Source organism: Capsicum annuum, chromosome 1 (assembly GCF_002878395.1).
Source record: "Capsicum annuum cultivar UCD-10X-F1 chromosome 1, UCD10Xv1.1, whole genome shotgun sequence".
Classification (NCBI taxonomy): Eukaryota; Viridiplantae; Streptophyta; class Magnoliopsida; order Solanales; family Solanaceae; genus Capsicum; species Capsicum annuum.
In genome coordinates, this window is record NC_061111.1 from 146,095,807 (window position 1) to 146,119,427 (window position 23,621).

The 23,621-nt window shown below is 32.7% G+C and overlaps 2 protein-coding genes across 7 annotated transcripts; one reads left to right on the forward strand and one right to left on the reverse strand.

Moving 5' to 3' along the window:
* The first annotated feature begins 278 nt into the window (after window positions 1-278).
* Window positions 279-5,240, forward strand: LOC107838977 (protein gamma response 1). Of its 3 annotated transcripts, XM_047397353.1 has the most exons (4): window positions 279-506; window positions 2,613-2,676; window positions 2,807-4,019; window positions 4,316-5,240. In XM_047397353.1, exons 3-4 carry the CDS (start codon window positions 2,879-2,881, stop codon window positions 5,017-5,019), a joined length of 1,845 nt encoding a protein of 614 aa, XP_047253309.1. In that variant the 5' UTR covers window positions 279-506; window positions 2,613-2,676; window positions 2,807-2,878; the 3' UTR covers window positions 5,020-5,240. The 3 variants fall into 3 exon arrangements, with proteins under 3 accessions (XP_047253309.1, XP_016537778.1, XP_047253314.1); XM_016682292.2 differs by having other exon boundaries at window positions 2,613-4,019; XM_047397358.1 differs by lacking the exon at window positions 2,613-2,676.
* A 9,778-nt stretch (window positions 5,241-15,018) lies between these two features.
* LOC107838970 (DNA damage-repair/toleration protein DRT100) lies at window positions 15,019-21,658 on the reverse strand. Of its 4 annotated transcripts, XR_007045485.1 has the most exons (4): window positions 21,280-21,658; window positions 18,666-21,138; window positions 18,059-18,227; window positions 16,779-17,833 (listed from the first exon to the last, which is right to left on the reverse strand). XR_007045485.1 is itself a non-coding variant. In XM_047397364.1 (3 exons), exon 3 carries the CDS (start codon window positions 16,236-16,238, stop codon window positions 15,129-15,131), a length of 1,110 nt encoding a protein of 369 aa, XP_047253320.1. In that variant the 5' UTR covers window positions 16,239-17,833; window positions 18,059-18,227; window positions 18,666-21,641; the 3' UTR covers window positions 15,019-15,128. The 4 variants fall into 4 exon arrangements, 1 of the variants encoding a protein (XP_047253320.1); XM_047397364.1 differs by having other exon boundaries at window positions 15,019-17,833; window positions 18,666-21,641; XR_007045484.1 differs by having other exon boundaries at window positions 18,666-21,658.
* Window positions 21,659-23,621: the final 1,963 nt, after the last annotated feature.

The following is a 23,621-nucleotide window of genomic DNA, read 5'->3' on the forward strand; positions in this document are numbered from 1 at the left end:
TATATCATATTGATACATTTTGCAAAAAAGAAAAATGAAGCAGCAAATTTATGGGTAAAAATTATATTACTGTTATATAGAATATGTATTTTTTAATATGATTTACATAGAATTTATATCATTATTGTATAATTAATATACATATCATTGTTATATATATATATACACATGTGTATAAGATGTATATAGAAATTATATCTTTATTGTATAGGTATGTATCAAATTTATATCAATATTTTGAATAAAGTTGTCAACAAATCAAATAGTTTCATTCGAATTGCTATAGATGTATATCCATGGACCGGGTCGGAGTCGGGGGACCCAACAACAAATAGGCTCCAAAATGGAACCCAAATATCAATTTCCCGCTCCATTTTCAAAAATCTACTTGAAAATTGTTCCTTCTCCGGCAAGCTGACGCCACTCTCCCGAGGCTGCGACATTGATCAACGCAGTCGCTCTCCGGCGAAATTCTCATCAATTTCTTTTGCCGGCGAATCGGAGTAGTAAGTTTTTTCCCCTCTTTACCTATTTGATTATCTCCTGTTCAGTAGATTTCCGAGAAAAGCCCTAAATTCATTTTTGAGCTTGGGTGAGATGGTAAAATGCGATTAGTTTATTGAAGTGATATTGCTGCGTGTCTTCTTCTACTGCTAAAGTTGTGATAATAGTAATCTGTATTTGAGTAATGGTTATCAATTTTCTGAAATTGCTGCTGGGGATGGTAAAGTAGAATAATGCCGTAACAATGGAATGATTTAGAGTTGCCTGGTATCTGTTGCTGGTGATAGGTAGGTAGGTATCCTGTGGAATTAGTCGAGGTTCATGAAAACTGTCCCTTGCACCATAGTTGTTCGTAACGCCAGAGGAATCGTTACTGCAAATCTGGCCTTGACGCCATGGTTATTAAACAGTGGAATGATTTTCCTTTCTGATTATATAACCAATCGGAATATCTGTCGTAATTGTATGACTTCTCTAGAAATTGGAACAGAGAAGAGTAAGTTAAGAACCGCGTGAATTTCTGCTTCGATAGTTGTTTGGGCAGTTTTTGGTTCCTCATCAAAATTTAGCCAAAATATATATTAACTGGGGAGGTGATTAGATAGAACATGATACAATTTCAGCTTATTGAGGACACGATCTTAAATAGGAGGTTTTGGAGTAAGGATTAGGATTAGAGGTTAGTAAGTAGTAGTGCGTTCTCTTGCTATCAGCACATACTACCCAGTCGTAGTATTGCTCCTGTAGTTTCCTGTCCTTTGATTTTTGTTACTATCTGATGTTTCTTGTACTCTTATTATAATATTATTGTGTTGTAGTTAGTGTTCAGCATGCTTTGTGATGCCTTTCACTTCCATTTATTCTCTTTCTGGACTGCTTTGGACTGTTTCTGAGGGTCTACTGGAGACAACCTCTCTACCGTTGAGGTAGGGGTAAGGTACGCGTCCACTCTACCCTGCCCAGAACCCACTTTGTGGGAGTTATACTGGGTATGCTGTTGTTGTTGTATCTTCCAAGAATTCTATGACTAGCTATCCATTTGAGTCCTGAAAGTCACAAGACTTTGTTAAGGAAGCCTACCCATACAATTATCATGATTATTCATGTTCATTAAATAATTATGTTCATCAAGAAGGGGAGCCTTGGAGTAACCGGTAAAGTTGCTGCCATGTGACCAGGAGGTCACAGTTAAGTCACAGAAATAGCCCCTTGCAGAAATGTTAGGTGAGGCTGTGTATAATAGACCCTTGTGATCCGGTCCTTCCTGGACCCCATGCATAGCGGGAGCTTTAGTGCACCTGACTGCTCTTTTTTGTTCATTGGGATTTTATTCTTTTCATTTTATCAGCATTTATAACCATGCATGTAAATCAGATGCTAGCATGGTAGATAAATCTTGAAGCAATAAAATTACACCTTGCACTTTTTTATACATTAAATAAAGTATGTCGTTGATGAAACAAGGATCACTTCATAAGGGTGTTTTTGGCGTGAAGGAGGAAAACAGTTTCCCTCCCAAAAAGTGGTCTTCTCACTTATTATTAGTGTTTGATTGGTGATTTAAAAGATATTTTACGGAAAAAAATACTGGAGATTGATGATATTATCAGCAAATTGGCAGCGTTTGATGACATTTTATGAGTATTAAGATTGTAATGATGTCTAAATGTTGTTTGGAGCAAGCAATATGGAGTAAGAGTTGGGATACTTGTACATGGAAATGATTTCCATCCATAGGTAATGGAAGTCATTTCCCCCTTTCGACGGGAAATGTTTTCCTTGTAAAGTGTATTACCAGAAATGACTTTTTCATGGAAAATGTTTTTCAGAAAACTGTTTTCCAATCATAGAACACACACAACATCTTTGCGGAGCTACCTATATAATAATATAGGTCAATACCGGGAAATCAAATGGTTGGAGGTTGTCTTGAGTTATATTCTTCCAGATTGTTTTGCAGATAATTCTTGAAATTTACATATTGATTGATAAGAAAATAAAGTATTTCGCTGCACCCGTAAAGCTCCGCTGGGAAAGTTTAATTGGGCTCTTTGGCTGTTGAACTGCAATAGTGAACGTCCGATTTTCGTTGTGTATTTTATTTTCAGATATGGCAAACCACCCACAACAGTCTCCGCAGGTGGCATATCCTGCTGATATTGCTGATGCAAAGTATGTTTCTGGACTTAGTACCATTCTTGTTGCCACTATCCAGGAAGCAAAGGATAGGATTTCTCAGATAGAGTATATATTCTGCAGTCAACTTTTCCCAAACGTCCAGTCTAATTCTAAAAGTTTGCAGCTAATATATGCTGAGGCAAGGAACTCTGCTGAAACTTCATGGAAAGAAAAGGAAAAAGATCTGTTGCTCCAGATGGAAAAGATGCAATTTGAAAAGCAAAAAGTTCTTCAAGAAAACCAGTCTCTGAAAATGGAGAATGCAAAGCTGTTGGATTCTGAATTGTCCTCCGCTAATCATGTTAAGGAGCTTCAAAATGAGTTGAAACAGAGAACTAGTGAAATAAACGATTTAAGGGAAACAATCCGGAGATCATGTATTCTTCTTGAAACAAGAGCCCCGCTTGTGTGCAAATATGAGAACCCATGGAGAGAACTTGAAGATAGAGTTCTCCTGCTTTTGAAAAAACAGCAGAGTTCAGAGGTTGAAGTTGGCAGGTTGCAGTTAGAACTCAAGAATAAGTCGATGGAGGTTGACGGTGGTCTAGAGTTGCACAATAAGCTGGTCCAATTGGCTCAGTCAAAAACTTCTTCAGCAGCACAAAAAGAAAAGCAACTAAAAGAATATGAACAGAAAACAGACAAACTTCTTGCTGAGCTTGAAACTACAAGAAGAAGAGTAGATGAGCTCAATGAAGAACTTAAAGAGAAGACAGCTGCAGTAGAAAAAGGACTGAAGATGCAGGAAAATTCACTAAGCAAAGTTCAGATGCTGGATGCAGAAATCATGAAGAATGAGGATTTGTTAAATCAACTCAAGAATGAGAAACAACTACTTATGACCAAAGTAAAGAGTCTGGAAACTGATGTTTATGATACGAAGAAAGAACTCATAAATAAGAAGTCTGAAGTAGAGGAGGGAAGGAAGTTGCATGATCAATTACGTCAACAGATAGATTTGTATTCTTTAGAAAGGTCAAAGACAGGGCAGGAGTTGGAAGAGCTTGAGAAGGAGAACAAAAAAATACTAGTCAAATTGAGAGAATCAGAGGAAAGGATTGATAAGCTCCAGGCAAATCTGAGAGAGAAAAGCAAGGATTCCTCTGAGGGTATGGAATTACATGGGAAGTTACTCCATCTGATTCAAGCAAAAGAATCCGAGTTGTTGGGAGAGAAGAAGAAGAGAAAGGATATGATTGCTTCTTATAAAAGTCTGAAATCACAGTACAACTTTCTATGTGCAAGATATGGTCTTACTTCAGAGAACATGCACCTACAAAGCAAATTATTGGAACAAAGTGCATTACAGAATGACCAGAGTCCTCTAACTTCACGTGGTAAGTTTTAATCCTCTCAGAATGCTTGTGACTTAGAGCTATTTCTACACTGTATTCAACATGATGCATACATTTGCTGGTGTTGTACATTGTCTAGGGGACTTCTATGTGATTCCTCCCCATAGTAAAAGCATGTTAATCAATCACCTAATAATTGTTCATTTCTTTTTCCTTTATGCTGAGTACCTACATTCAAATAGATGCCTCTGCACAAGGAAGTTTTAGTGAATTCTAAGTTTAATTTAATTAGGAAAAAGGAGTTGAGCTAGACTAACAACTTATTCCATCTTTATTAGAGGTTGAAAACAAAGTTCCTCAGGCTTCTGGTTTTGCCAACAAAGTTATTAAACAAGAAAACGAACAGGAAGTGCTGGACGATGACCAAGGAGCTAGCCTGATCCCACGATCCAACTCCATCTCACCTCCAACTTCTAGTGCTTTTGTTGCACCTAAAATTCCAGCCAGTGTCAAATCTTGCCCACCAGTTGGTACAAAGCGTCCTGTTTCTTATTGGAGGGATACCAGATCGCATCAGAGTCGAGTTGGACCTGATCCTCATGATGATTTCCTTGATACTCCTCTGGAGAATATCAGAGGAAACTTAGGGAAGGCGATGAAGGATGCAGTTCAGAATCATGCGAAACCAAATTCAAAAGAAAAAAATATTGAAAACTCGGATGATGAAACTCAGGACATGAATGTCGATAATGACCCCAAAAAGCAGGAAATGCTGCCTCCGACCACGTCTGGTGCAACAGGCTTCAAATACATTGAACCTGTGAGAAAGAAAGCTGAACGAGAAAATTTAAAAGGGGTCGAATGTCTTCAATGTAAAAAGTTTTATGATGCTGTTCTTCCTGGTGAAGATAAGGAGTCCAATGGTAATAGGCAAAACTTACGGTGTGAGCATCATGATGGAGTTTCAAGGCATCGATACAGATTTGCACCTCCTTTAACTCCCGAAGGATTTTGGAATATTGGGTTTGAATCTGAAATGTGAGCTGCTTGGAGAATTGTTTTCAGGTCCTCTACAGTAAGAAAATTTTAAACTAGTGAACTGCAATCTGTTGTAACAATTAAGCGACTGATTAAAGGCTAGTGCAAAACCTATACTGGTTTCTATTCTGATGTATGCTCTCTTCGCAGTCATAATTTGCTGATATGATCCAACTGCTTTTAGGCCCTTTAAAATTTAAAGTTGAAATTTGTGAACTACTGCAACTCATGCTGCATTCTGCTTTAGCATTTAAGGAACTGATGTAAATCCAGTGCAAAAACTGCATCGTTTCCATTGTAAATAATGTTTTCTTTCCAGTTGTAATTTGTTTCTATGATCCAACCAATCAATGTATTAACAAGAAAGTATTGAAGAAACTTGAATGTGAAGCATCGACTAGTTGCTTCATGGTAGTTTGGGTCTTGATAGGCGTTGATTAGATGGTTTTAACATGTCAACGTTGTCAAAATTGTGTAATTCTGTTGACCAAGTTGCTTCATATGCCTAAGAAACAACAGTTTGCCTTATTTCAAAGTACTCAAGTGACAATGCAACCACACGTTTGTAAACTTGTTACACTTGAACTTGCTGGAAAATAAGATTATGAAGAAAGATTCTTAGAACAAATTAGTACTCATTTTGGTGTGAGTTAACTAGTAGAGGTGCTTAGCTGTAAAATACTGTCTGCGTTCTCAAATCATTGTTGATATTGACTAATTTCTAAAGCTAAAATAGATTAGGTTAATTTGATATTCTAAAATTAAAATTTAGATATTAAAAAATTATATGAAAAGTACTACAAATTACAATTTTTCTTATATCAATATAATGAAAAATATATTTATCTAAATGTTGATCAATGTTCATATCATGACTTCCAAGAAGGAAATTGTGACAATATTTTGGAACAGAGGGAGTAGCAAACAAGTCACCTCTCTTGTTAATGCTACACTTATTATACCGTGAGAGGCTTTTGTGTCATGTTTCGTCTTTGAAAGAAATTTTGTTTCTTTTAGAACGTAAGTGGAAAGCACAACGTAAAATATTAAAAATAAGAAATTGGAGAACTGCTGTTACATGATTTAGTACGTTTTCATAGTAATAAACATGCTGCTGCAAGGGGAAAAAAGTGTCTTTGGTTGTGAATCTCTCAGCATTTCACTTATTAGTTATCGCGTAGAGCGAACAAAAGATGTAGCCATCTGCGAGCATGTAACATGCAGTGAATAACTTGTTGATTCTAGTAATTAAGATTACACAGACATATTTAGGATTTGAAGTCTATAAGTTTCTACAATAATCACAAGTGAATATGACTTGAGCAAAAGCTAGTGAGTGTACGTGAACCTATGAGCAACAATTCAGATCCACCCCTTGTTGACAAAAAATGCAAGTTTAATAATTGGAAAACCTGAGAAAAGTTGGCAATGGCAATAATGTAGAGAATAGAGATTGCCAAAAGTATTGTTCTCCAATATCTAATTAAGATATACCTAGATGGTTTTGCAACTCACTTAAACTATACCTATGACTAAAGTGTGTGACATTCTGGTTTGATGATGTATCTGATGCAGTGCAAAATTTGTATAGCACTACTCGTTCGAAATGGTGACTACTGGATGTCTGGATCTAACTGATTTCACTTATTATTCATAATAAACTGTAATTACCTTTTAAATAACACGATAATGTAAATAATTTTAAACTACTGTAGTGGAGTGTATAAAAGTTAAAACTTTGACAGGTACTTGCTTCTGTAGTTTATTTGGGGTCATTTTTTTTTGGTTTTACACCTGGTGTCCGGTATTCACATTGGAGCTCCGACTAATTCGGATCGCGCGTTGCAGGGCCCATTAAGGGGGTAGCGCTCCCAACAGAATTTTCTTCATATCCAGGGCTCGAACCCGAGACCTCTAATTAAGGGTGGAACAATTCCACCACTCCATCACAATCCATGTTGGTTATTTGGGGTCATTTAATAAGTAGAATAGGATAAATAGGAATACTTTTTTACCCCACTTTACATAAGGTAGTAATTCATCATTTTAGTAGAAACGATAGATAAAATAATTCCGCGATTATTCTACCATCTCATGTAGTAATAACCCATTTGATCATAAAAAAATTTCACTACTTTCTAAAAAAATTATTTTACTTTGGTAAAAATTGGGATGTTTGATCATGAGAATTTCAAATTCAATTTCAAATTATTTTTGGAGTTTTCACTTTTTTCCAACTTCAATTTCAACTTTATTTATTGTTATAAATGACTCTATTTTTCTTTATTTTTACGAAAGCACCTTATTAGTTTCATCCAACAATCGGAGTTAAATGTCTAACTACCACATTACACACTTTTTCCTATTTTTATCGATAAAAGAACTGAAAATTGAAGACAACTTCAATTTTTTTCTTGCTCAAAATCTCCTCATGATACAACGAACCTTAATCCATCGTTTTTTGCGACTCTTTATGCAACACCAACAACAAAAACAATATTATTATCTCCTCTCACATTTGATAAATTAGTTAAATTGCATAATTTTGATAGTTTTTAAAAATTGAGAATATAAAATTATATTTAAAAAAATCTTTTCAAAAATAAAAAAAATAATTCCAAAAAAACATAATCAAACATACCTCCAACTCCAACTCCAACTCCAACTCTACCTCTTAAAAAATTTTAATTTTCACCACCAAACACCCACAACACTGCCCCTAAACTTTGTGTGACTGAAACATGTCACAACCTGATTGAATCTAAGGCAGTGAAGAAATGGTGTCCCCACCACTTTGAAAAGTGTGAAATTATCTCCCCTACTTTTTCATGCAGTCACATTTACACTATGACACACATGAGTGTGTTTGGTACGATAGAAAATGTTTTCTTATTTTTCTCTATTTGGTTGTTCTAAAATACTGGTAAAATAATTTTTAAAATAATTTTTTTTTTATTTGATGAAAAATCACTTTTCTTATGTACGAAGGGAAATTATTTTTTAAAAAATAATAAATGTGACTTTTATTCTTCCATCTTCACCCCTTTTTATTCATCCCAACAACACTTAAATTCACATTACTTAAAAAATTCACATTACTTAGAAATACTTTTCACTACATTTTGTTTCAATTTTCACTGCTTGAGATAAAAAATATTAAAGTTTGAATTTTTTTTTGTTTTCAATGTTCGTTGAATGTATTGTTATTTCCATATACATAGAGGAAGACTTACCTATGTTACTTTTGCTAATTGCATATTTCATTTTGTCATCGTTGTAGCTTGTTTCACAAGGTTGAATTAGCTTGTCGTTCAATTATATTTCTATTGATTGTAGTATTTTGAGATTGTCCTAACAAAATATTGAAAAGTGTCTCATATGCTTGTTAATTAGTAATTGCTTAAAATTTAGCGACTTATAATATCTTAATACTCGATATTGATATTATTTGCTATGCTTAAATTAGTTCAGGCAGTGATATATTAGTTAACAGTTAGTAGTATTTTCTAAAAAATATTTTTTCACTCACCAACCAAACACTATAAAATATTTTTCGAAAAATATTTTTCACTCACCAACCAAACATGAGAAAATGAGTAGAAAATCAACTTATTTTCCATGGTACCAAACACACCAGAAGTTCTTAATGAGTGATTTATCATGTAAATATGTAAAAGATAGAAGCTAAAAATTCCACTTTCAAGTTTCAAGTACCACAAAAAGAAATCACTTATCAAATTTTGGCCTTTCAAATATTATCAAATTTTAATTTTAGTTATATATTGTGATGCCTGATCAACATATTTGACACTAATTATTTGAGGTGTGAACTTTTATCCTTTTGCTTATGAATATTCATGAATCTTCAAATTTGTCAACCATCCTCCGTTTAATTATCAATGTGTTATGTTAACATTGTATTGCTAATCCATATCAAAGGGAAATATACTTCAAAACAGAATTCGAATACAATATATTTCCTATATAAAGAAATCACAAAAAACATATTTTCATTAATTAAAGGTTAAATTTAATTAGCCATAGTATATATAATAAAGATCAAAATCAAAATTTATCAACAATAGAAAGACCAAAACTGCTACAGTATTAAAAGGCATCTCGATGCACTAAGCTTTCGCTATGCGTGAAAGAGTCAGATTTCAAAGATTTATTATACACAAACTTACTCTATATTTCTGAAAAAAATTTCTCCGTGACAGCAGTTTTATCCATTGCACCAAATTTGTATAAATAGTGTTGCTGTGAAAGAAAGTAATCCAAATGTGTGTCTTAAATGTTCCACAACTGTGACCGATGGATCTTTTCATTTATGTAGAAAGTAGTTGCAACCAAGAAACTTCTCATTGATTATGCATTCCCACAGCAGATTCATTTAAGTTATGCTTATTACAAAAAAAATATTCCATTTAGATAAATGTGTCTTTTGAAGCTGTCGTTAGGTTTGCGGGATGAGATAAAGTAAAAATATTTTATGAGATTATTTTCTTATTTTTGTATGAGATATTAGTAAATTATTTCAGCATAAATGATTGGATAAGATAATTCAAATTTTATCTTAATTTTTTTTTTTTTTTGGTTTATCAAGGTATCCCCACAGCCGGTAGTCGTGAGACTAATCCTCCGTTCTTACTGTCAGCGCACTAAGTGGTAGAGAACTGACAACAGAGTTTTTTCCATTCACCAGAAGTGGAGATCAAATCTCTAACCACTTACTTAAGGGGTGAGGTGCTGAACCACCGTACCAACCCTTTTGGTTTATCTTAAAATTATTACTCTTATAATAAGTATCAAACTATCGAAGGTGAGTAAGAGGGAGTATAGTACAGTACTAACTTTGTATTGGCTATTGTGAACCATATATTATAAAAGTTTTGGGTATTTACTGAGTGGACCCTAAAAATTGTGTAATAGTTTGGGCACAAGTCACATGGGTTAGGGGACATGCATTTGCTCAGCAACTACTTGACCACTGTTCCTTTTGTTTCCCCTCTTGGTTTTCTTCTCCCAAATTTATTATACTTATCATCTGTCATTTCTTTAATTGCATGCCAAATTGAGCCTCTCTTGCATGTGATGTACCTAATTCTTCGCTGCCAATGTGCCCTTTTTCAAAATAGTACTCCATTCGTTTCTATTTATATGAAATCGTGTGATTTTGTATAAAATTTTAAAAGAAAAATAAGGGAATAACTTTAAGTTTTTGGTCTAGAATAATCATTGATCATTTGCGTGATTATAAATTATTCATCAAGGATAAATTTGAAGTTTAATTGGTTCTAATTATGTAAATATGACTTTTTTTTGGGGACAAATTAGAAAGGAAAGCGTGACACGCAATTGAGAGAAATATTAGAAGGAGGGTTTATATGTAGTACTCCCTTCATTTCGAATTAGATGACTCTTTCAACCTTAGAAGTGTATTTTACCTTTTTACCCTTCTTAACATTGTAAGACTCACTAATTAATTAAGCATGAAAAATTGTAGCATATGCATGCATGGATTGAAAATCTTATAGGAATACTAATAGTACTCTTTGAAAAGAAGAAAAAAAGTCAAGTTTTATAAAGTTTGTAATGAAAATATAAGTGTTATTTTTAAAAATATTGAAAAGTGTAATTATATTTAATACCTATTAAGGATAGAATGAGAAGAATTTGTGTAAAATAATCTTGATTTGATAAGTTGAACAAGTAAATTGAAACAATTTTTTTTAGAAAGAGGATCGACTAATTTGAAATTGAGGGAGTAATTTCTTTTTTAAAAAAGGGAAAGGATATTACAAGGTGAGAAATTGAACGCTCACCAACAAAGTAAAAGAGTAAATAACCAATCAAATAAGTAACTCCATCCGTTTAAAAAAGAATGACCTACTTTTCTTTTAGTCCGTTTGAAAAAGAATGACCTTTTTCCTTTTTTGGCAATACTTTAATTTCGATTTTTCACATAACATGTTTAGGACTACAAGATTAAAGGGCATTGCGGTACATTTGACACAACTTTAGTCCGTTTAAAAAAGAATGACTTTTTTTTTTTTGGCAATACTTTAATTTCAACTTTTCACGTGACATGCTTGGGACCACAAGATTAAAGGACATTGTGGTACATTTAACACAACTTTAATTTAAGGCTACAGGATTAAAAAATTTTCTTTATTTTCTTAAATTTTGTGTCAAGTCAAAGTATATGTGTTGCTTATTTTTGCTAGTTATTTAAGTACTAGGATTCAGTAACTAAAGTGTGCAGAGATGTTTTTCTCGCATGTTTTCCCTAACTATGATTTTTTTTTTTTTTAAGGTTTCCCACTTACCTGATGTTTAGTATTCATATTGAAATTTAAATTAATTCAAATCGCATGTTGCAGGACTCATTTTGGAATGACATTTTCAATAGGATTTTTTTCATACCCAAGGTATTGGACCTCAAATTAATTTGAATCATGTATTGCAGAGCCCATTCTGGGGTCGCACTCTGTTATGAGATTTTTTTCATACCAAGGACTCGAACCCAAAATCTCTGATTAAGGATGGAATAGTGTCCCCACAACCCATATTGATAAATTATGAGCTACTTATCCTTCAGTATTAACATATCGCGAAGAAAAATGAAAAATGAAAAAAAAGAACTACTTATTCACATAGGGCGGAGCCAAAATGTTGCCTATGATTCAGGCAAACTCAATAATTTTGATTTCAATTATATATTTGTTTTAAGAATTCATTAAATATACAAAAATTATAATTTAGAAACTATGTACTCATGAATATACCATTAAGGGGTCGTTTGATAGAGAGTATTAAAAAATTAATACATGCATTGGTTTAATGTATTACTAATACCTTGTTTGGTATACTTTTGCATCTTATGTATAACTAATGCTTGCATTAGTTATACACTCTATTGTGTATTAAGGTATGTATTACTAATACCTCAAAATCCATGGTATTAGCAATGTAATGGATCCAATACATGCATTAACATGATTAAAAATACTATTATTCCTAAAAAAAAAAAAATCACATTCTTTCTAACATATATATGGAGGATATTTTTGTAATTTTTTTTTATTAAAAAATTATTTAATTCATGTTATTTTTAATATATCAAACCAAACACTGCATAAGAAAAACACAAGCATAACTAATGCAAACATAACTAACACAAACATTACTAACACACCATATTTTAAATTATTTTTATACACTTTGGTACTCTAAACATTATGGCAAATGCTTCACATGTATTGTGCTACTATCAAATGTCACAGCGAGATCCAATACCGCAAGCACTTGTCAACACTAATTTTCTATGTTATACTCCTAATTATGTCTCAATTTATGTGCCCTCCTATTTTTTTTCGAGATTCAAATTATATAAATTTAATTAATTTTTAATATTTTTTTTAATTACATCAACATAAAAAAAATTACAATTTATAATATTTTTGTATAGTGTATATAAATTTTAATTTCAAATATTGAGTTTATCTAATCTATTTTAGTTTAAAAAATTAGTTAAATAGCTATTATAAAACAAAAAGTATCACATAAATTGAGACGGGAAGTAATATTAACATTCAAAAAAGAGAGCAAGTGAACAATTCATGCACTACTTGTAGAATATATAATGGCATCTTCAAATTAGTCTGATTTCTGAGCGAGTTCAACTGAACACAATATGATTGACATAAAAAAAATAGATTTGTGAAAATAATAAAATTTTAACAAATACCCTCACTGTCCACTTTTACTTATCTCTATCTCGCTTCTCGAGATAAATCTACTTGAATTTTAACTTTCATTTTAAGATGCATTTTTTTTATCATATTAATATGAGACGGATTGCATAATTGTAGCATTTTTTGTATAATTTTTTACCATCTAAATTTTAAATATAAAATTATACATCTTAAAATATTGATCAAAATCCAAACAGATTAACGCGAGAAGCGAAACCGTGACAAGCAAAAATAAAATAAAAAAAGTAGTAAATACTAGCTAAATCTATAGTTTCGAAATTAAAGTTGAATAAATTAGATGTTTAGAACTTTAAGCGTTCAAATTCTTTATCCATCTCTAATATCATCACCAGGATTTATTAGTGGAGAGTCTTTGAGTAGTGTACTATTATTAACATGCAGATTAATTGCATGTATATTTGTAGTTGCAATACTTCTACTTCACTCAAATTTTTGAGTTTAATTTAATCTAATCATGGTATGAACAAACCAACGTTAACATTATTACTTTCAACGTTCAAACTTTATATAGATTTTGGAGGATTTAGTCATGATCATTACTATATATATATAAAATTCAGCCGTTGTGATGCACAATGTTTCATAGTGGTCAGAATTAAAAATGAAAAGTGCTTGTATAATATCGATGCCTTAAAAATGATGTATATATATGCACACAATTGAATTTGAAATTTCTGTAATTAGATCTTGATTTGATGGGATTGGATTTATATATTAACGGTTGTAATTTAATTTCACACTTTCTCTGTTTTATTTTATGTGAGTTATTTTGACTGAACATGAAGTATAAGAAAAGTGATTTTCTTAAAATTAATTTTATGACCTTAAACTAAACATGTGTCTAATATCCTAAATGACATTACCTTTTATGGTATTTAACATGTCTGCATGAAATATTGAAGTTAAAAAAATTACTAAATGAAGAAAATTATATTTTTCTAATCAAACTAAAGGAGTACCATACAGGCACAGAATTAAGAAAAAATTATATCATATAGCCCCTCAACAAAATAATAAGTTTAAATTATAGAGGATTGAATAGAAGATTAATAGGTAGTAGAACGTTTTCTATTTTTTTTTATTAGTATTAGTATTATTGTTCCCAAGATCTCACTATATGGGAATAAACTGGGTATGTTGGTGTTGTTGTAGTATTAGTATTATTGCTCTCTTACTTTCTTGTTTTTTCATCTAATTATTATTTTATTATTTTTATTTACTTTGATTATCATTGTTGTTATGATTCTTTTCTCAATTTATGGCAACTAACAAATGTAATTATGTTTAGATCTCAGATTTATTTAATTGAAAAGACAAAATTGTTTAATGAATCGAGTGGATTAATTGATGAGGGGTCACCCACCCACCAATCCTAGACGATGTAGCCAGCTTGTGCTAAGGCATTGAGCAAGCAATATCCATTTTTCTTAATGCGCAATTATATCATTTAAATCATTAACTCATAGACTAAAATTAACTTTTCCTTTTCTAATTCATTGAAATTTGTCTTTTTCTTTTCATTTTTGTTTATTTGTTTTTGAATTTGATTTTGATTTTTTGTTCGATAACCCATCAAATCAAGTTTTTTCAGAGACTAACAGTGCTTAGTTAAGCACGTAATTTTGGGATATTTGCATAAATACCCTTTTTGAGGCTACTTTTTAAATTTTAGAGATCGATATTAGATTATTGGGTTAAATTTATCGGAGAAATGCAATATCATGCAACTACTTTTCTACATTAAATTTAACTTACTGCCCACTGAGCTATTCAAGTCATATTTTTAAAGTATTGCCTAAAAAAAGGCCATATGATGCAATAATTAATGTTATCACGTTATTGGTATATTTGATTTGTGGTTTCTATCCTTGAGTCGTGGTTTATCGAAAACAAACTCTCTATTTCATCATCTGAGATAATGATTTGAATTGTGTATTATGAAAGTTACATTGGGTATGTTGTTATTGTGAAAAGTTTGTTTGTGCACAAAATATCTGGCTACAAAAAATTAAATAAAAAGGAATCACATGATATAATTTCGAGAATAAATTACTGAGTAAACAAAAGTTCGTGGGATCGATTTACAATTTATGAATAATACTGTCCTAAAAATAGCATACAGTTTCTTCAATAATTTTTCTTGGAAACTGTGGCGCATTTTCACGTGCATGCATGATACAACCACCATTATATTGCTTAGCAATAATAAAATTAAGCTAAACACATATGGAACATCTCTTTACCATTACAATTACAACATAATACACATACAATTATGCGTAACCCAATCGATAATTTCGATTAGTTACAAACTCCCAGACTTTAATTTAAAAAATTAACAAGTACGTAATGGCGATCCACACAAACAATCATTGTTAGAGAAAGATGAAGCTTCTAGATGATCGAATGGAGACCCGTTTGGAATCGGGCCACAAAGATGATTATGGCTTAAATCCAAATGACCAATGTACTTAGCTGATGATAATGATTTTGGAATAGAACCTCTAAGGTTATTATATGATAAATCTAAATGTGTAAAATAAGTTTTTGAACCAAAAACGTCTGGTAATACTCCTTCTAATGAGTTTCTACTTAAGTTTAAGATGTTTAACCCGGAGCTGCTAAGTAGATTAGTGGGAATTGAACCGGAGATTTGATTCGAATCGAGGTTAAGTGTTGAGAGAACCGGCATTGAACCAAGCTGAACCGGGAGTGAGCCAGTTATTTGGTTCATTGATAGATCTAAATCGGCTAACCTGCGGATTTGGGTGATTGAGTTGGGGATTGAACCGGTGAGTTTGTTTTTGTTGAGTAGAGCCCGGCTCATCATCCCGAGTTTTCCTATGTCGGCCGGGATTGAACCGGAAAGATGATTGTTGCTAAGCTCAAGATGTTTCAGTTTACCTAAGTTGACAACTGAACTGGGGATTGAACCGGAGATTTGATTATCAGCTAGGTTAAGTACGGTGAGTTTACTTAACTGCCCGATATTCGCCGGAATTTGACCGGTGATTTTGTTGCCGATGAGCTCAAGGATGCGTAAATTCTGTAATGTAGTAACACAATCCGGGATTTCGCCGGAGATGTCCTTCCAGTCAGCGACGATGAGAGTAGTGAGCCGGTCGAGTTTGCATAGAGAAGGGGATAGTGAACCGGACATGTAACCAGACCGGCCGGCTTTCTCGTACATCGGATCTTCAGATTCGCCCCGAAGAACAATGTCGGCGACCCGTTGAGTAGTCGGGTCACAGCTAACACCATACCAACCTTGGCAACAGTTACTGCCTGTCCATGTGTTGAAAATGCCTAAATATGGCTCTTTAAGAGCTGCTTTGAAATCCATTAATGCTGCTTGGTCTGCCGGAGAGCAGCCGTTCGCCGGAAAAGTGACGACGGCGGCGGCCACCATGAGAGTGAATAAGAATGTCACTCCGGTGAGAGCCATTATTACAAAATGCAGTAGTATTACTTTCTCTATGTGAAGTGAGGAGAATGAGATGTTATATTTATATACAGAGGGATATAAATGGATTTAAGTTCCATAGTTTTTTTATTTTTTATTTCTTCCATCATTTTAAATTTAATGTACTCTTTTATGAAAAAAAAAAAAAAAAACCAATGAAGTGGTTGGCCTAGGAATGACTAACAAGTCAGATTAAAATTAAACGCGAATTCAAAATTTGATTTAATTTTTATTACTTTATCATTATTTTTCAATACAAAAGATCGACATGTCATGAAATTATCGTGACGAAAAGACATATCTTTAACTAATGACTATATAGAGATGTACTCATTTTTTATTAAAAAGAATCTATAGCTATGATGTACCATAATATGTATATTAGTGGTGATTATAGAGCAAAATAAAATTCACGTAGTATTGTAGTTTTACAAGAATTGAATGAAGAATATCAACAAGAAGTTGACTGAGAACTCAGAGGAAGAGGAAGCATAAAGAAAAGATGAAGATTGGAGAAGTAAAGAAGCAGGGAAGAAGAGTATTTGGTATTGCGTATTTTGTATCTTATTTACAATGTACAGATCATATATATATAGTTGTAGATTAACTAATTTGACTTGTGAGTTACTTACTAACTACCTAACTACATTACCTAACGGCTAGTTACTGTAAGTGTGAATTCCAATAACTGTAAATTGGAATCTACAGCGAGTACTACTCTAATCTCCCAACTTGTGTATTGGTAATATGCTTAGCCATTCTCAACACCCCCCCTCAAGCTAGGAAGTGAGAAGATATTAAGAACACCTAGGTTGGAACTGAGATATTGTAATTGCAATTTAGTGAGCCCTTTGGTGAGAAGGTCAGCAGGTTGATCCTGTGTAGGAATGTACTTTGTAGAGACAAGTCCTTGTGAGATATTTTTTTCCTTATAAAATGGCAATCAATCTCAATATATTTGGTTTTCTTATGATAAACCGGATTGGCTACCAGTTGTATAGCATCTTTGCTGTCTGTATATATGTTGATGGGCAGAGATACTTCAATGTTGAGTTTTTTCATCAACCCTTGAAGCCATATGATTTATGTGACTGTGGTTGCCATGCTTCTATATTCAGCCTCAGCTGAACTTCTTGAGATAGTTGACTCCTTATTAGATTTTCATGTGACTAGTGAACTTCCATACTGCACAAAATATCCTGTGACTGATCTTCTTGTTTGAGTACATGAGGCCTAATCTGCATCACAATATACAGTGATAGTATTTTCTGGACTATTGGACATTAGAACACCTTGACCTGGCTGATTCTTCACATGCCTTATAATTCTTAATGCTGCTGTCATATGAAACCTCTTTGGTTGTTGTAAGAACTGTCTTAGTGTTTGAACTCCAAATGAGATGTCAGGTCTTGTCATGGTTAGATAAAGTAGCTTGCCTATAATTCTTTGATAAGTTCCTTGATTTGTTAAGGGATCATCCCCAGTCCTTTGTGAACCTGCTGACTTGTGAACCTCATCATCATACTGTTTTGCAGTCAGCTTAGTGTTGGTATCAATGGGTGTTCCAGTTGGTTTAGCTGCACGTAAACCTGTTTTAGTGATTAATTCTAATGCGTACTTCCTTTGATGCATTAAAGTACCTTTCTTGGATCTAGCAAACTCAATCCCTAAGAAGCATCTTGGTTATCCCAAGTCTTTCATCTTGAAGGTTTGTTTGAGTTAATTATTTGTTTCTTCAATCAAGTGTACGCTACTACCAGTAATCAGCATATCATCTACATAAATGAGCACAATTATAGTACCTGTAGTAGTCCTTTTTATAAACAGAGAATGATGATGCCCACTTTGCTTGAATTCAAACTTCAGTAGTGCCCGAGATAGCTTTGCATTCCATTGTCTTGGAGCTTGCTTTAGTCCATACAAGAATTTAGTGAGTCTACACACCTTATTATCCCCCTGACTCTTAAATACCTGAGAAAGATCCATATAAATTTCATCAGTTAAGTCACCTTACAGAAAAGCATTGAACACATCTATCTTATGGATGTGCCATTATTTTTTAGCAGCAATAGTTAGCACAATCCTTACAGTCTTCATCATCACAAAAGGACTGAAATTTTCTTGGTAGTCAATGCCTTCCCTTTGGCTATATCCTTTAGCCACTAATCTTGCATTATACCTCTCAATTTCACCTGAACTTTTATATTTGATCTTATAAATGCATTTGCAGCCTATTGGGACTTTCCTTTTTGGAAGATTAACCGCATCCCAAGTGTGATTAGTTTGTAAAGCATCAACTTCAAACTTTATTGCCTCTACCCACTTAGGATTAGCTATGGCTTTCTTGAAGTTCCTATGTTCAGTAATAGCAGAAACTTTGGACAAATATGCTTGATAGGACTGGTTTACCTTGTCATAAGAAAGATATACTTGTCCAGTGAATAGGGTGTTTGTTGAGCATGTAGGGAGACAAAGTCCTTCATCCATAATGGATGACTTTTACCTCTTGAGGATCTTCTGCTCTCTTTTTGTAGAACAACTGGTACATGTGCATCCTGCACCATAGCTGGTGTAGGTACATATGGAACATCTGTAGAAGAGCTTAGTTCCTGAGCATGAGCAAGAGTTATTCTAGCAACATGTTATCTATGAGTCATTTCTTCACCATTTAGGCCAGTGAACCTAAATATTGGTATTTGGTGTTGATCTTGTGAATTTAGTGGGAATACATCTTCTTTGAACAACACATCTCTGTGTACAAAGAAAGTATGAGAAGTTAGATCATATAGTAAATATCCTTTTTGAGTAAAAGCATAGCCCATATAAATAGCTATCCTTGACATACTCTTAAGTTTATCAGTTTCCTGTAATGCTTTGGCAAAACATAAGCATCCTAATACTCTAAGATGTGATAAAGATGAAAGTTTATGAAATATCATTGTATAAGGAGTGTTATTGTTAATAACAGAACTTCGTAGTCTATTTATGATATATACAGCAGCCTGAGCACACAAACCCCAAAATTTGAGTGGAATATATGCTTGAAATCTGATAGCTCTTGTGAGCTCAAGAATGTGTCTGTGTTTTCTTTCAACAACGCCATTTCGCTGAGGGGTATAGGCACATGTAGTTTGGTGTATAATATCCAAAGAGTTAAACAAGGTTGAGAGAATAGTATTTAAGAATACCATTATATGTTCTAATGCATTTTACAGTTTTATCAAACTGAGTTTTAAAATGAACTAAGAACTATTGAATAATAATGTATGCATCTGACTTAAGTTTTAAAAGAAAGATCCAAGTATATCTTGACAGGTCACAACTATAGTAAGAAAATATTTATGACCATCATGAGTAGGGGTTTTATATTGTCCCCATAAGTTCATGTGCAATAGATCAAAACAAGTAGAATTTTTTGAAGTGTTAATAGGAAAAGATATTCTAGTTTGTTTAGCACAAGGACAAATAGTGCATTTATTCATTGTGTCAGTAATACTAGTTGAGTCTGATGACAGTAACTTCTTTAATACTGAACTAGCTACATGAGCAAACTTTTTATGCCACAAAGCTATGTCTAAGTTGGATGCTATCTTAATCAAAGAAACAGAACAACTAGCTGAAAAATTAACATCTTTTGAGCTTGATTTGCTGGACAATAGATAGAGTTCACCATCTTCTTTACCAATCATCTTCACCTTCCTATGTGAGAGATCCTGAAAAACACAAAAGTTAGGGAAAAAGGTAGCAGAACATTGTAGTTTCCTAGTGAGTTTTGATACTGAAAATAAGTTGAACTTGAAATGTGGTAAGTAGAACACTCCAGTGATGACATTGTTGTTAGGTAAAGTACTTGAACCAATAGATTCAACTAATGAAATATCACCATTTGGTAGACTTACTTTCTTTGGATTAATAGGTCTGTGGACAGTTATTTTGTCTAGAAAATTTAAGTCTGCTACTATGTGATTGATAACACCTGTATCAATTATCCATGTAGGATTGATAGATGCATTGGTATTGGAAGTTAAACAACTATTTATACCTGTCATATTACTTACAACATTGGCTGAATGAACTAATTCTGGTGCTTTACTCAGAAACTGTATTAGTTGCCGATATTGATCCTTTGTGATACTGTAGTTTTCCAGTTGAACTTGTTGTCTAGATGATGAATCATGCCTTGAGAGCTGACCAATGTCCAAGTTAGTGGAGTGAGAAGTATAGTTAGGAATTCCACAATCTTGGGATATAGCTCGTTCAGTGACTGCATTGTATGCAGTATTAGGTCCTCTTTTCTTGAACTTAGAATCTTGTGGATAGCCCACTAACTTGTAGCAATTCTCCCTAGTATGATTCTTAAGTTTGCAGTCACAAAACAAATGGCTATTTTTCTTGAACTTTTGAGAACCTCCATTTCTAGAATATGCAACTGTTTCATTTCTAGACATAATCATAGAATATGCTTGATTCACATAAGGGAGAGGGCTCATTAATATGATCTGTGATCTTTCTTGCATATATATATTATTCAATCCCATAAGAAATTGAAATAACTTGAGCTTTCGCAAATGTATCATATATTCCTTGGATTTGTCACAATCACAGGAAGGAGCAGGCACCATTGCCTCAAATTCTTTCCATAACCCTTTCAACCTTGTGAAGTAAACAGATACAGAATTGGTTCCTTGAGTTAGTATGGCGATCTCCTTATGTAGATTAAAGGTCCTTGACCCATCTATTTTGTTGTATCTCTCAACCAGATCTTCCCAGACATGTTGGGCACAAGAAACATACATGATGCCACTAAGCAAACTTTTGTCTACAAAATTCATGATTCATGACAGTACCACTGCATTGACTCTTTTCCAATTGTTCTCTAATCCTGAAAACTTATATTAGTACATGTTCCATCGACTAGACCAAGTATATTTCTTTCTAACAATGCTACTTTCACATATCTGTACCACAAGGAATAATTCTCTGCACCTATAAGTTGAAAAAATATAATTTGCACACCACTTACATCTGAAGAATGAAGGAAAAGGGGATGATTATGATCAATTCCATGACTCTGTGAGCCACCAGTTCTACTTTGTGGCTCTGCACCCAATCCATGGGACCCTGCACCATTTGCAGTATTTACCATTCTAGATTGTCAAGAATCAACTGAATTGTGTATCAATCTTTTAGCGGAATATTTGATCGAAATGTTCAACTAGTAACACCAGTTGAGTGGCTCTGAGACCATGTAGTTTTACAAGAATTAAATGAAGAACATCAGCAAGAAGCTGACTGAGAACTCAGAGGAAGCATAGAGAAGAAGATGAAGATTGGAGAAGCAGAGAAGAAGAGTATTTGGTATTGCTTATTCTGTATCTTATTTACAATATACAAATCATATATATATATATATATATATATATATATATATAGTTGTAGATTAACTAACTTGGCTTGTGAGTTAGTTACTAACTACCTAACTACATTATCTAACGGCTAGTAACTGTAAGTGTGAATTCTAATTTACAGTTATAACTGTAAATTGAAATCTACAGTGAGTACTACTCTAATCTCCCAACTTGTGTATTGATAGTATGCTTAGCTATTCTCAACAAGTATAACTCAATTCCTTTTTATTTTTTCCCAAATAAAACTATTGTAATTAATTTTGCATCACGGAGAAAATAGCTAAAATGATTGTCTAAATTATGATCGAATTTACGGTAACACACTTTCATGTGTATTTAATACTCTTGAATGTTTTTAAAATATTCTTTTTTTAAATTTATTCGATACGATACAAGCTCGATTATGGAATAATATAGTGATACACGAGATTAGATTTCAAGAATTTAACTGATTTCTTCGTGAAAAATATTGAAGTGTAAAGGAAATGATTTTTATTTTAATTTTATTTGAAGTGTAAATGAATGACAACGATGGAATCCCTTTGTTTTTTGATCAGCATGTGTCTAAAAATGAAATAAACATTAATTTGTTATTCAGATTTCAACTCATCTGATAAAAATAAAAAATTATACAAAAAAATCATAGGACCCATAGAATATGTGTATAATTACTGCAAATCTGGCCACTGTATAGACATCACTTTAGCTATCTTCTCTTGAATTATGAGTTAAATGGATAGCATTTATTGAATTTTGGTTATCTTTATATGTTTAATTTAATATTAGCTATTTATTGAATTTTGGTTATCTTTATATGTTTAATTTAATATTAGCTACACCCTTTACTGATTAAAAAAATATGTCAAGTTAGTTTACGTTCCCTACTTTGAATATTCAACCGTCCCAAGAAAAAAAAAAAGAGAAGTATTGTTGTCCATGTACGTATTAAAGTAGAGGGCACGTGAGGGGAGTCAGTATTTTAGAGGCAAATTTATTATGTTGGCTTTATAAAGTTTTGGATCTGTTATTTGGTAACTTTTTTTTCTTTTTTCTTTTTATTTCTTTTTAAAGTGTCAGTTTATTTTTTCTGGAAAAAATTAAGCATTAAAAAATATTTTTTTCTTGTTCTTTACTGCTTGTGTCAGAATTCGATTTTTCTTTAAAAAAAACTAAAGGTATCCTGATGTTAAATTGTTTGCAATGCAAAATATAATCAAAGGAAAATAAAACTAGAGCCAAATTAGTGTATAACTTTGCTTCTCACTATACTTTATTGTATCACTTTGTTGTTTATTATTAGAACTGTTAGTATTTTATTAGGTAGAAAGAAACGAAATACAACTAGGTTTTGATCTGTCCATTTGTTACATATTGAATTCTGTTATCTTCATTATATGTTTATTTTTGATATTTAAAATATTTTAGTGGAAATCCTCACTCCACGTTGATTAGAAGAATTATTTATTGACATGTTTTGGTCCATTAAACAAAAGAAGAAAAAAACAATGGTGTATATATGAGTATGAGATATTGCGGCACGTTGGCTCATGTGCAAGACAATTAAACTACTACCTCCCTCCGTCCCATTTTACTCGTTTCAAATTGGGATGACACAGCTATTAAGAAAAATAATAAATAACATGACTAATTTATCATAATATGATGTTTACATTTTAATTTTTTTTTAAAAGTAATTAATGCAAAGGATAAATATGGAAAAAAAATTATCTTGTCTTGATAAGTAAAAAAAAAAAAGTAAAATAGGACACCATATTAGAAAATTTGGGACGAATAAAATAAGACGGAGGGAGTATTGCATTATCTTTCAATTATTCTATTTTCACCTTTAAGACTGATTCAGCTAACTGTCAAAGATTCACTGTGTTTTAGCATTTGCATGTTTGAATGATTCCTCAGCCAATTTTTTATTTTTTCAATACAATAACATATCCAGTCT

Coding starts and splice junctions, on each gene's coding strand:
- LOC107838977 (XM_016682292.2), top strand. CDS start 2,615: ATGGCAAACCACCCACAACAGTCTCCGCAGGTGGCATATCCTGCTGAT. Junction 4,020..4,315: donor GAGTCCTCTAACTTCACGTG/GTAAGTTTTAAT, acceptor CATCTTTATTAG/AGGTTGAAAACAAAGTTCCT.
- LOC107838970 (XM_047397364.1), bottom strand. CDS start 16,238: ATGGCTCTCACCGGAGTGACATTCTTATTCACTCTCATGGTGGCCGCC.